The sequence below is a fragment of the Coturnix japonica genome, chromosome 2 (genome assembly GCF_001577835.2).
Source record: "Coturnix japonica isolate 7356 chromosome 2, Coturnix japonica 2.1, whole genome shotgun sequence".
Taxonomy (NCBI): Eukaryota; Metazoa; Chordata; class Aves; order Galliformes; family Phasianidae; genus Coturnix; species Coturnix japonica.
In genome coordinates, this window is record NC_029517.1 from 78,984,040 (window position 1) to 78,997,107 (window position 13,068).

At 39.8% G+C, this 13,068-nt stretch overlaps 1 protein-coding gene across 4 annotated transcripts in view; it reads left to right on the forward strand.

Moving 5' to 3' along the window:
• Nucleotides 1-13,068, forward strand: part of PDE1C (phosphodiesterase 1C) — a 307,971-nt gene that overhangs the window by 93,229 nt on the left and 201,674 nt on the right. For all 4 annotated transcript variants that reach the window (XM_032442568.1, XM_032442569.1, XM_015855053.2 and 1 more), the window contains exon 3: nt 435-606. In XM_032442568.1, coding sequence (XP_032298459.1) covers nt 435-606 — 172 coding nt within the window. The remainder of the gene's footprint in view (nt 1-434; nt 607-13,068) is intronic.

Genomic DNA, 13,068 nt, shown 5'->3' on the forward strand with positions numbered 1-13,068 from the left:
TGTCGTGATGCATGCTATATCTTTTTCGTCAGTTTGTTCTCAGCTCCTTGTGCAACCCTACTCCTCTTGCTGGTGAGGCAGCATAAGGAGCAGAGAGGACCTGTGTAAGCACTGCTCAGCAAGAGCTAAAACTTGGTATGGCATTGGCACTGTTTGGTCATGAATCCAAGGCCCGGTACCATATGGGCTGCTATGAAGAAAGCCAACTCCATCCTAGCTGAAACCGGTATAGATTCATTATGGTTTTGGATTTTAAAGTGACAGGAATGTTAGAACGTAATTCCACTTTGAGCTTTATTTCATGTTTTCGGGCCTAACTGCAAAGTGTGATGACGCAAAGTCAGAAAGATAACAGACGAAGAAATCTTCATTTTCTAGACTGCTGGGTTACCAGAGAACATGAGTTCATTTTCTTTCCCATTCCCTTTCTGCAGGGTCCAAATCACAGAACTGCCTGTGGAACACCATTATCGGTGGGCTGACTGGCAACCTCAAGGAAAGGCCAAAGCCCACCATCATCAGTGACCCTAGACCTCCTGAAGAGATCCTCGCAGATGAGCTGCCACCTGTGGATAGTCCTGAGGCACTGGTGAAAGCATCTTTCAGGTCTGAAGGATATGATTTTGTACAGTTGATTCTTGAGATGGTATTTTTAAGGTTGTCTGCAATGTGGATTTGGTGGGAGAAATCAATTCTGAAAGATTCTGCGGTGCTGCATATCTTTGTATGGAACAGGAGAGGAAAAGAGAGGTCCATAAATAATACTGACTGGATATGTCTTTTTTCTCATATTTCATTAGCCTTCTTAAAAGATAATGGACAAGACCTACATAGAAGATGTCTTTGAAGGTTCATACTTTTTCATTTGAAAGTGTTTTAGTGATGAAAGCTTGCCCTTCAGGTCAGATGGTGCTTTACTGATTAAAAGGAGTATTACACCTTTCTTTATTAATGCAATGTCCTGAGAACTGTCTAGCGTTAATTTATTTTGTCCAGGAGAAGAGTTCTGGCCAGGAACTTGTAAGCGAGTGATTGCTGCTGTAGTAAAGTATGAGATATATCAATTTCTGGATTTTTCTCTCATTTAATCATGTGGATGTAAAGTTGTCAGATGTTTATTGGCATGTTTTCTGAGAATAATTTTCTGAAAATAAGGTAAAATGGAGAAGCTGTGTGCTTGTAGTGGGTCTTTGACCAAAATGTGAACACCGGTGTGCCCAGTAGTAATGTGTGGCAAAACAAATCTTTTCCCAGTGCTTTTTAGCAACTGTTTCTGCAAACTGTGCTCAAGTTTTCTTTTATAATCAACACATGTATGCAAAGCATGACGTGATTGTTTTTTTGTTTTGGATAAATTTCTGTTAGAGCCTCTCAAACTTGTTTCTCTTTGTATAACCATTATTTCAAAGGTACTTATTAAAGTCATTATGTGAGGTAGTAATCTCAGTTATCTTGTTTCTACTGCTTGACACTGAAAAATAATAAGTTAACTAGTCAATTTATGTCAGCCTATAAAAATAAATCACATATTCTTAAATCATGTTACAGTTCTTCAGTATTTCTGTTGAAATGATTCAGGACAAGAGTTCCAGAACCCAGATTCCCCCTTTTATGGTGACCTGTGATATTTAATGGCTTTTAAACACTCTGTGCTTTTGAGATTTGGAATCTGTTTCAAGAGCTCTTTTTAGCTTTCTCTTCTCATAACAAATTCTGTGCAGCAGCAGCCCTTACTTTGCCATCATAAAGATAATTTCAACCGTTTTGTGTGACAAAATAATGTCACCGCATTTCAAATGGCATGATTTGATTATGTGAGTAGCATTGACTCTTAGAAGTGAGGTTGTAAATAGCATAATAAGGACTGATGAATTGGAAAATTTAACCTAGCAAGATAGTTTTGCTAATGTGATGTAAATAACTTTATAAACATTAGAAACCTTTATATTTCTTCAGTATAGAAGTTACTGTATGATGTAGCATTGTTTGGACTTTTATTAAGAGAAATCACAACTGCCTAATTTTATAAAGAATGGAACCACTGTGTGTGTTTGAGCCAAGTACAGAAGCTGAAGACAAAAGTGCCTTGCAATTATTTTCTGAAGACAAAATAAAAGCACAATTGTGTTTTAATTCAGCTTAGAATCTTGTTGATACTATGACGTGAACTGGAACTTAGGAAGCAGTCAAATTTATTCCACGGTTGATTCATTGGGGTCCTCTGTGTTGATCTTCAAGTGCACCCTTGACACAGTGTGCCTGCTATGTCTGGGTGCCAGTCGTTGCCTGCCAGTTACAGAATTCCCTTATTTGTTGTTTACTAGACACCGGTAGAAGATCTAGCTATTTCATTGCATTTGGGATTGGCATGTCATAATTACAACCCTAGTGGCTGAACTTCAGGATCTGTGGAGGGCAATATTGGGTTTATAAGAACTGATTTCATGGTGAGAAGGACCAGACCAGTTTTTCTAATGTGACTGCTACAAACCATAAAATGCAGCAGCTCCCTTACTGCTTTTGATTCGCTGCTGTTCGAGCAGTATATGGCAATACTATCCCTTTCCTGCGCAGTTAAAAAGAAGATGTCTCTCTGGTGTCAAATGAGCCACACTTCCTTGTGATTGCATCTCTTTTTATGTGAATACATATAAGCAGCATGAAATCCCAGTTACCACTTTTAGTATTGGATCTTGTATTCTACTGTGCATTACTTATTGTTCTGTAGATTGGACAATTAGGAGGAGAGCTATATTTGATTTTGTGATACATCAAGATATGAGACTAAAATGGATATAAGCATAAAAGGAAGCATGTGATTGTTTCTGTCTTTTCAGTCTTACTTTTCCTCCAACAGTAAGGCATCTTTATGATATAAAGTGAAAAGAAATGAAACAAGCCCCTCTCTGCACACCAAGTCAGTACAGTGGATGTTCTCTCCGTAGTTGAAAGTATTCTAATTGTCCTCTACAATTTTTATTCCCTATCTCGTAAACAGTGACAAACACACAATTGGTGTTAACGAGGTCAAATACCTTTCTGAAAAATGAATTGCAAGAATTAGCAGTGCCTGTGTGCTTGCAGTATTGTATTGAGAAACTAATCGTAAGTAATTCTGTATCTATCTTGGTAAGTTATATTATTGCAGTACTTAAATGATAGATTTTGAAATCCATTCTCACTAACATTTACTCTTTTGGTCTAGTAAAGGCAGAGGAGATGCCAATTGGAGTTATACATGGAAAACATGATGGAAATGTCAGGAATGAAGGATTATCCCTTTTTGACAATGAAAAAAAAAATAAAATTAAATACAGAAATTATTAGTTTGGCCTGTACTTTATGTTACGGATTTGGTATATCCCCTCTTTCTTTGCACTAACAAATAATGCACAATTACAAGAGCTGGGATCTTATTTTTAAAGGCTCCAAGATGTCATGATTTTTTCCTAGACTCACTTGGTTTTGATGTACAGGAGAGAACATTATTTTGAGTCCAGAGACCTGGGACTCAGCACCAGGGCTAGTGACTGTGGTGGTGCGAATGGAGTGGTGAGTGATGCAACAGCTGTACTGGATCTGGTGGCAGCAGAGATGCTGTGGAAGGAGGTTACTGGAATGTTCTTGGAAGGACCTGCAGATGCTCCTCAGAGCCAAAACATTCAGTCAGCCTCCCATTCTGGTCCAGGTCTCTGTAACAACTGAAAATGGTCTGCAATTGCAGGCTGGTCCAGCTGGCTCTATCTGACAGGAGGAACTTGGGGTGGGAGCATTTTCCAGAGAGATAAATCTGAGCAGACAATTAGGCAGTTAACATAAGAGTTAAAGGCCATGTACTCTGTATCAGATGAGCTTTACTGGATACCTGTATAGCTGTAACAAGTAGGTGATCCATGTTTTGTGTTACGGAAGCCTTGCCTTCTGATAGGCGATACACCCTGGGAACCTGAGAGGAAGATTCAGTTCCTTCAAGGTCAGAATGTTTTTAGGCCCAGTGCTTACATGAGTTCTTCGTTTCCATCACCTTTCAAAATATTTCCTGCTTTCAGTTTGAAACTGGTAACAATCTTTCCTACCTTAATAGCTGCTTTTTTTTCTACATCTGCTGCAAAGTTTGCTTCTTTATCTTCTGCGGACAGTTTGCTTTCCTCGACTGCTTCACTTTGTTGGGAATCTTAAATCACACTGACAGCTAATTTTCTTGTATTCCTGGTTCAGTCGTGGGTGATGTTCCCTCTTGCTCATGCTGACTGCTGGCTGCTTGGTATACAGGATAGTTTGCCCCAGATGTGTAAACTGGTTGCAGCACTGGGCCCTGGGAGTCAGACTAGGAGGCTCAACTGCTTGGCTTGAGCTAGCATTGGTGAGAATAGGGACAGGGACTTCTTCCTTCCACCTTGCCTGTGTCTTAATAAAAGCAAATCTCCAGTTATGTGGTGGAGAGGGACCTGGTCACTTTTTGATACTGGGCAGCACCAAAGCTTGCCTGCAACTACCTAAGCTGGTATCTGGGGTCTGAAAGTCAGAAGAGCCATGATTATATATATGAGGTAGACTAAAGCTCTTTCTTCCTTCTTCTGCCCAATAAGTCTGTGTCTGGGATTCATTATTTCTTTATTGCCTGCATTTTTAATTAGATTTTGTTCTTTAAAAAAAATAAATCTATATAAATCTATATAAATAAATATATATAAATACTAAAATGAGAGAGAAGTCTTATTTTCCTTAACTTGATATAAGCCAACAAAACCTACTGTTCAAGGCAGAAAACATAAAATATGCTTTCTCAATGGTTTTTATAACTCTCTACAGCGATCATCTACATTTTGAGCATGCTAAACATTAAAGTGTAAGCTGTATCTCTGAAAACCATCTTTCTCAACATCTTTTTCAATTCAGACTTCTCATAAAGCTCTTTACGTGCATTAAATTTAAATTAATCTGTGTTTTTTGTTTTTTTTTTAAACCTGTTGCTTATTCTTGTTATTTATTGATACTCATTAGGATGAATAGGAAGTGAAAATCGTTCTGTTCATTAAGGAAATGGCTCCACATCATTAATCTCTCTTCTCTCTTTTAACTGTGCCTCCTTTCTAGGTGCATGTCTTCTCTTTGTGAGAGCTACGCACTCATTTCTTGGTAGATGGAGATTTATGAGTCAGAGAGGGGATGATCAGAGAAGAAAGATTTATACCAGTTACTGTTCAAAGGTTTCATCCTCTCTCTCCACAAATACCCACATGGATCTGGAAGGAAGGTGTTTTTTTTAAGGCAGTTGAAAGAGAAATGGACCTCTCTTTTATTTTATTTTTTTGATATCACAGTCTTCTTGTTCTTCATAGGATAGATGTATTATTGATGACAAGCAAAGCCCAGCAATTCTTTTCCTGTAAATATCAGGAACATCAAATGACCCAAGCTGAGAAATTCAGATGCGCTGTGGGCATCCAAGCACAGCTGTACATCCTAAAGGTAGGGAACAAACCCACTTCCAAAATAGGAACAAAACTTTGAGCTGATATTCCTTGTATGAACACTGTCCTGATGGTAAAGAAGTCCTGCTTAGATGACTGGCCAGAGTATCTCCTTGACCACGTGTCTGCCTGATATACGTCACCTGAATCTTGACCTTTAGTAAACTCTGAGCATTTGCTTAGCAGCTGCATGCAGTTTCCAGTCTTGGCTCTGTAAGCTTACAAATCATCCCTAGTCCTTGGCAGTGATGATGCTAGCCCCCACTATGCACACAGGGCAGGCATTTTTAAATCCAAGCTGTGCAATCCAAGTCTCAAATGTCTGTGTGACACAAGGCTATTCCAGTGTGTGCGTGTGTGTGTGTGTGGACACAAATAAGATTGATTGTTTGGCTTTCTGTGTTTACTAGCCCTGCATACCTTGCAGGTTTACAGAATAAATTGTATTTGAGCATGCAGTTGTGTATAGGAAAAAGCATGAAGTTAAAAATTGTCTTTATTCTGCTAAGGAAGTACTTAATACACTGTTTAGTTATCTCTACTGTAAGAGATTAATAGTCTTTGCATACTAATACCAGTCTGGAAGGTCTTGCAATTCCTGTTAAAATTATCCTTAGCCAGCTTCCCCACAGAAAACTGGCTGCCCTTTTCCTAAGGAAAATGCTGTGTGATTCTCATCCTTCTCATTAACAACAATTTAATCTTCTGATCTATTTAAGCTGTGTTTAACAGAATGGTAGATATCTTACAGATACTTTGTTCCTACCTGTTTCATGGCAGCTGATTAAAAGAGTCCCACTGAAGGGATGGAAGAGGGATAACAGCTGACTCCTGGGAGTAGCTGATGCTACTGCACTCCAGTTAAACAGCGTGTGCCTTGCTGTGAAGCAGGCAAGGTATGTGACCAGACAAAAAAGAAGGGCTCCCAAACTGGGTCTTGGCAATATTTGGAGGAGAATCCCATGGAGAGCAGAGTGGTGGGAGATGTGCAGATTACAGTGCAGTATGCTTCTACAGGGAAGGTACAAAGGATGGAAAGTACAAGTGTTTAAGAAACTAGTCATGAGTTGTGCTGCAGCTTTGAGTACTGCAATCAGTGCTAATGAAAAGTGTTATTGTCCCTACTATTACTCCGTGATCATGCCACATCTTCCTGCTAGACTGCATATCTTGCTCCAGCTTTTGTATGTCATTGCCTATTACGCTGGGATTACACCTAACGTGATCTTCCTTTGCATAATCAGGGATCTGGGGTTTCTGATGCAAACTGAACCTGATGGACCCTCACCTAATGGGGATGGAGAACTAGGCTTCCAGGAAAAACAGCCATGGAAAGGAGCTGTGGGCCACCTGGATTGTTCCTCCAGTCTGTGAGCTGTGAACATTGCTTAGGAGGAAGGAATATAGGCTCTGGAACAGATTTATTGTCCTGGCAGTCTGTATGTGTCCTGTAGGCCATAAGTTGTTTATCCTGTTACAAAATTAAGACTTTTGCAGTATATATTTCATTCCCAATGAGAAAATGGGATAGTGGCTTTCTTAATCTTGGCAGTAAGAGTCTGATGAGCGGAGATAGAAATCTTTGACTAATCAGTTGCTGAAACTTTATCTTAAGTTCTAAAATTTGTGTAAACAAAAACATTAAAAGGCACTCAAAGGAAATTCCTGAGCAATTTCCTCAGCTTTTAAATGCCTGGCTGACAGCAATGAAGTTGATTGGTATGTTATTATGTGGTGTTTTCCCAAAGGATGTGGTGAATTCAAATTCAATCCAGTAAGGGACAGATTTTGTTTTGTTTTGAGACTACAAAACCTGTGAGTAAAAACTTGGGAATATTTTGAAATGAATAACAACAACTGAATGACAAAATTACCCATAATGATCTTGGAGCTGTTGGATAGAACCTTAATCTCAATTAATGTCCCACATTTCTTCTTATTGTGAAGAGCTTTGAAGGGAAGGAGAAAAAAGTGACTCTGCACTCCAGCTAATTGAATATGACAATCAGACATGAAGATAGAACTACGTTCTGCATAAGAAAAAGGTATTTTAGAAGTGATTATTATATTTAAATATAAGCTTCAGATTTAATGAAACCAAACAGAGAATCTATTCTACATATTTATCTTGGACACACTAGAAGTCTCTGTACCTATTGCAGGTGTCACCTATGCAATAGATCAAGCTGTTGATTCCCAGAATAATGCAATTGATGCTGGGCTGTGGGTTGCTCTTGGCTTTTTGGAGCTTCCTGTTTGCACCCCTTGCTTTGTTTCTTACTTTTTGACTCATTGATCTCTGATGAAAGTTTTGTCTGTTCTTGTATAGCCCCATGCAAAATGATTTTTGGTAACTACCATGTTTTGCCCCAAATGCTGTTGCCATGGATTTGCAGCCCAGCCCACCGGTGATTTTGCAGACATTAGTAACATCTAGGTAAGTGAAGCCAGCGTAAACTGGCAGCACCCCTTTCCCACATAACTTTCCAATGGCTGTTCTTTATCTGGTATTCACAAGTTAAGCTGCCTGCTGGCAATTTCTAGAAACTATTTTATATAATAGGAAGGTCTCATTTGGAAATTATCACACTATCCATCGGAGTGCTCAGCGCTTGCTGATGTCAGAGCCACGGTGTCTGTAGTTTGCAGACTGGGACATTTATTTTTAGTTCCAATAATGTTTGGCTCTGAAGCTACTGAAGTATTCACAGCAAGACTGCTAACACTATCATGTGTTCCTTGGTTTTCATCTAACTTTATAAATTGATCTAAACTTTAAAAATTGACTTAAGTTGCCTTGAAACCAGGTCTGTATTCTAAATTTGCTGTCAGTGCTGATCTAGCTATGGCAAAAAAAAAAAAGCCCCAGACCCTTCTACTTTTGGTTGAAAGGTCATTGTTTGAGATTGGAAACTGACCTGAGACTTCTGCCTAGAAATTCCTTCTCTTGTTAATTTGTCATGTTTTATGTGGGCACTAAGTTTCACACAGCTCCTTGTCAGAGCAAATTTTCCCTCAGCTCAGCTGAAAAGGGACCAAACCATGAAGATAAGTTTAAGTAACAGCTACTGAAGAGTATTTATTGGAAAAAGGAAAACCATCGCAAGTTTATTTCCTTCTAAATGATGCATGCAAGCATCATTTAGATCAGTTAGAGCATCTGTAGTTGCAGCATCTATGATTAAGAATGTATTTCTGTTCCCAGTGCTTTGCACATCAAGATTGATATTTGTCATATAGTTGTCACCAATAGTATTTGCTCCTGAGTTGAGATGGTTTGTTATCCTGCTAGGTTCCTGTAGCAGTTATAATTAAGTCTGCCCTAATTCTGAACAGTGTTATCCATAATAAAGTAATACTCATTCTGAAGATGTGACGTTGAGAAAATTGGATTATTCTGGCACTGTACCTCCTTTGCAGGGCTTCTTCACTTTCTGAATTGTTTTAAAGTTGCGCATAATGTAATTACCTGCTATATCAGCAGTACTCGACTAAAAGAATTAGTGTCAAGTGTAAATACAGCGAGCCAAGTTTGGGGTAAGTTAGCATAAAACTCAATTGACTTCAGTGGGGTTTTACTGACTTGCTGCAGCTGAGTATGTGGTTTGATACTTCTAAACTGTGTCCATAAACTAAAATAAAACAAAAAAATTGCATGTTTTTGAGTAATGTTATAAATCTGATGAGTTTGGCAAAGGTATTTTTTTTCTGAATCACTAGCAATGCTGTCGAATAGTGTTAATCAAAGCAACCAAAGCTAGATGCAGCGAGTTTCCTCTCTAATGATGTACAGCGGCTTTCACGAAGACTCCATGAAGCTTACAGACTTTGAATTACTACAGTCTTAAACTATTTGCTTGTTTGCTCTGCTGCTATAATGTAGATTTTAATGCTGCCAGGGCACTTTGTGAACAGGATGGTTTTGGCAAGCAATGACCTGAAACACAGGGTTGTTTTTGTGCGTGTCTGTGTGTGTGCGTGTTGCTCTGAATTTGCCCATTGCATTGGTTCTCAGAAATAAATTGCCCTTTTTCTTATTTTCTCCTTGAAATTCATTGTGTAGTCTAAATAATTTTGCTATCCTGACATATCAGCTTCTATGCTAGCAAAGCTACACTCATTTCTCACAGAAATTACTCACTGGTGTCAACAGAATACAGGCTGCCTAGTATTGTAATGCAGCAGAATGTCAACCGTGTTACTCGTCTTTATACTCATTTCATTTTCTTCTGACTTCAAGTGAGGTTAACCTCAGATTTCTCATTATATATTTCATTCTTTTTGAAACAGTTCAAAAATAACTCATGAGAAGTTTATAATAGCACAGATTGATTCATTTTGTTTTGCGAAGATCGATTTCCTGGAGTGGCTGTGTTACAGCTCAGGCAACTAGGATTTACTCTGTTCAACTTCTGTGACCTGAATGATGGGGCATGGTGTACCTTCAGCAAATACTCAGACCGAAAGAAAACCAGAAGAGTGGGTGTGCTGCAAAGGGATGTAGATGCCTGGAAAGCTGGGCTGATGGGAACCTCATGCAGTCCAGTGAAGGGGCAGAGTCCTTCACCTGGTGAGGAACAATGCCATGTAATGGCTGGGAAGAAGCTTTGCTGAGAAGGAGCTGGAGGTCCTCTTTAGGCCATCAACAAGCAACATATCATGCAGTGAAGAAGACCAACAGATTCCTGGGTTGCAGGTGTAAGACAATAACCAGCTGGTCAGGCATTCCCTCTTCTCAGCGTTAATGTGCTGGATCCAGATCTGGGCACCCAACTACAAGGGAGACATGGGCACTGTGTCCAATGAGTCCAGTACATGGCCATGAAGAAGGTTAAATGAATAGAGCAGCTGACAAACAAGGGGAGGCTAGAAGAGCTGCAGTGTTCATCCTGAGGGAAAGAAAGCTTATATGAAACTGATATGAGGGAATGCATGAGAGGGAGTCATCCTCTACTCAGTAGTGCACAGTGACAGGAAAGGACCCAGAGGGCAAAAAATGAAATACAAGATAATATAACTTAAATAAACAGCTGTTCTTTATTTAACTGGTTGATTATTGTGAGGATGACCAAACATCGATGCAGGTTGTCTAGAGAAGTTGTGGAGACTTTATCATTGGAGATATTCAAATTACAATTGGAAGCAGTCTTGGGTACCTTGCTATATTTGACCCTGCTTTGAGAGAGGGTGGTTGGACTGGTGTTCTCCAGAGATCCGTCCAACTTCAGGTTTCTTGTTACTCTGTACTGGGGAGGGTGAAACAAGTTATCACTCTGTGAGTAAAATCCTCGTGTCTGATCTGCATTGCAGATCTGTTATCTGCATTGCAGATTTTTGTTGCACAGTCTGCAAACATCTGCTGCATGGAACTCCCTCTGACGTCAGTATGTAGTAGAGGTCTGCAATGCAGATTCACAACTGGGATTTTTCTCTGGAGAATTTCTCCATATGTGTTTGAGATGAATTAGAATACTGTCTTAGCTTTTTTCCTACATAAACTCTGTATTTTTTATATTTAATCTTCCATGGTGAAATTTGTTAAAGTGCAAGGTTTATCTCCCAGTCATCTAAATAAAGTGACACTGAGTTCACAGCTCATATAGATGAGAGGGAAAAAAAATTCATCTAAATAAGATAACTAATACAGATTCTCTAATATAATCTACTTTTGTAAGAACTAATTTCCTCTACATAGGGAGGGGAAATGCATATGACAAAGAGAGTCTGCATGAAGAACTGGTGGAAACTTTCTCATCAGCTCATCATAAGTTGGATGCTGGTCTTAGATTATTTGTGGTGTTAGTAATCATTAGTTCATTTCCACGATCATCTGAACACTTTCATCTGTCTTGACTCTAAACTTGGAACATTGGTTACTGCTTGTTGCATCTGCAGAGGTGTTCCTGGGGGATGAGTGTCCTGATCTTTCCCTTGATCTTAAAAATATTCTATAAATATTGATATTAGACTAACATGATAACTATTTTTAAGCAGTACTCTCTGCTGATGTTGATCTCAGAACCAAACTTGGCCTAAAATATTCTAATATAGTTCCTTTGTCACTAAGATCAGACAAAGTGATAGAAAAACAAACAAATGCATTATTTTATTAACCTTTCAGTTGCTGAGTTTGTCTATTGGATGTCCAAAATGTGATTATACTTTCCAGTCTTGTCAAAGGTAAAGGTACAGTCATCTCAGTTCTAATACTTATCTCTTCCAGACAGTGTTAAACAATGCAAACGGTCATCTCAGCCATATTTTTATTATTTATTTATTTATTCATTTATTTATTAGTGATATTTTCTGTGGTTCTATTGAACACTGAAATAAAATGCTGCCCTTTTGAGGGCAGCTTTCAGGGTGTGCTCTCACTGCTGTAGCTCTGGCTGAACCCATGCCTCCAGCTTCATGTGACTTGATAGCTGCAGAGCTGTTCAGCAAGACTTACCTACAAGCTACCAGGTCTCTTACAGTGTTTGTGCCATACCTGGCATATCTGTACCATGGGGACACAAGGGCCACCTCGCCACCACCCTTATAAGCATCTCTACTTACATCATAATGGCAAATGGCAGATGTATTTCTCTGTGAAGTTACTGGCAAGACAGGAAAGGCAGCAGAGTTATTTTGCGAGGGGACTTGGGGAAGCCAGAGCTGCAGGTAGTAGAGCTGACGTGACCTCATGGTGATGAGGAACCATCTGGTTCACATGCCAGAAGCTAGCTCCTGTGCCAGTTATATGTCTATTTTTTTGCCTTTCCTACTGAACTGGCGTCTGTCACCTCATGTTGTTTCTGGCTGAGTGACACCAGCATCCCCTGGTAGGATTTGCTTGCAAGGCTGAGCTGTGAGCTAAATGAACTGGCAGAAAGTCTGGAACAGCCCCAGGTCTGAGGTGGGCTTCTCAGCCCGTCAGGAGTGGGTGGTCATCATCCTCTGTGTGTGCCAAATTCATGTTACTCAATGGACTTCCTAGCTTGGCACCAGCCAGCTCCTGCAGCTACCATCAGTTGGAGCATGTAGGTGTGTTAACCTGCAGCCATCTGCCTTGTCTTCAGCCTAGCAATGAAGCATTTGCTTTTTGACAAAGCCTTTCTCAGCTGGGCTGGGAATGTCCATGAGCTTCTCAGTGTGTGGAGCAGCACTGGAGGATGGTGTCAGCTTGTGCAGCACTTCTGGGATGTCTGCATGAGCATATTGTTTATGCTGGTGTTACTGACCAAGTCTGTGACTTCTGCTTGATTTAGGGCTGTTATCTGACCTAAACTGCTGCGTGCTTGTGAGCACTGTCAGCCAGGTGTTAGTGTATTCTTGTCAAGCCAAGTGGCTTTTGTCTGACCATGAATTGTTTGGTGTCCATGTTGCAATGACATCATGGCTCTTTACTGTGTTGCACTGTTGCATCTAGTTTTCAGGGTCCTGCTGGTTCTAGCATCACACCATGACTTGTAAGCACAGCGTTTGGGGCTGTGCCTCTTCTCCAAGTATATGCCCACTAGCAATTCTTCAGGTATCATGAATTCAGAAGATGCATACAAACCACATCATTGCAATCTAGTGAGTGCATCAGAAGCCTATTATTTTTGAATTT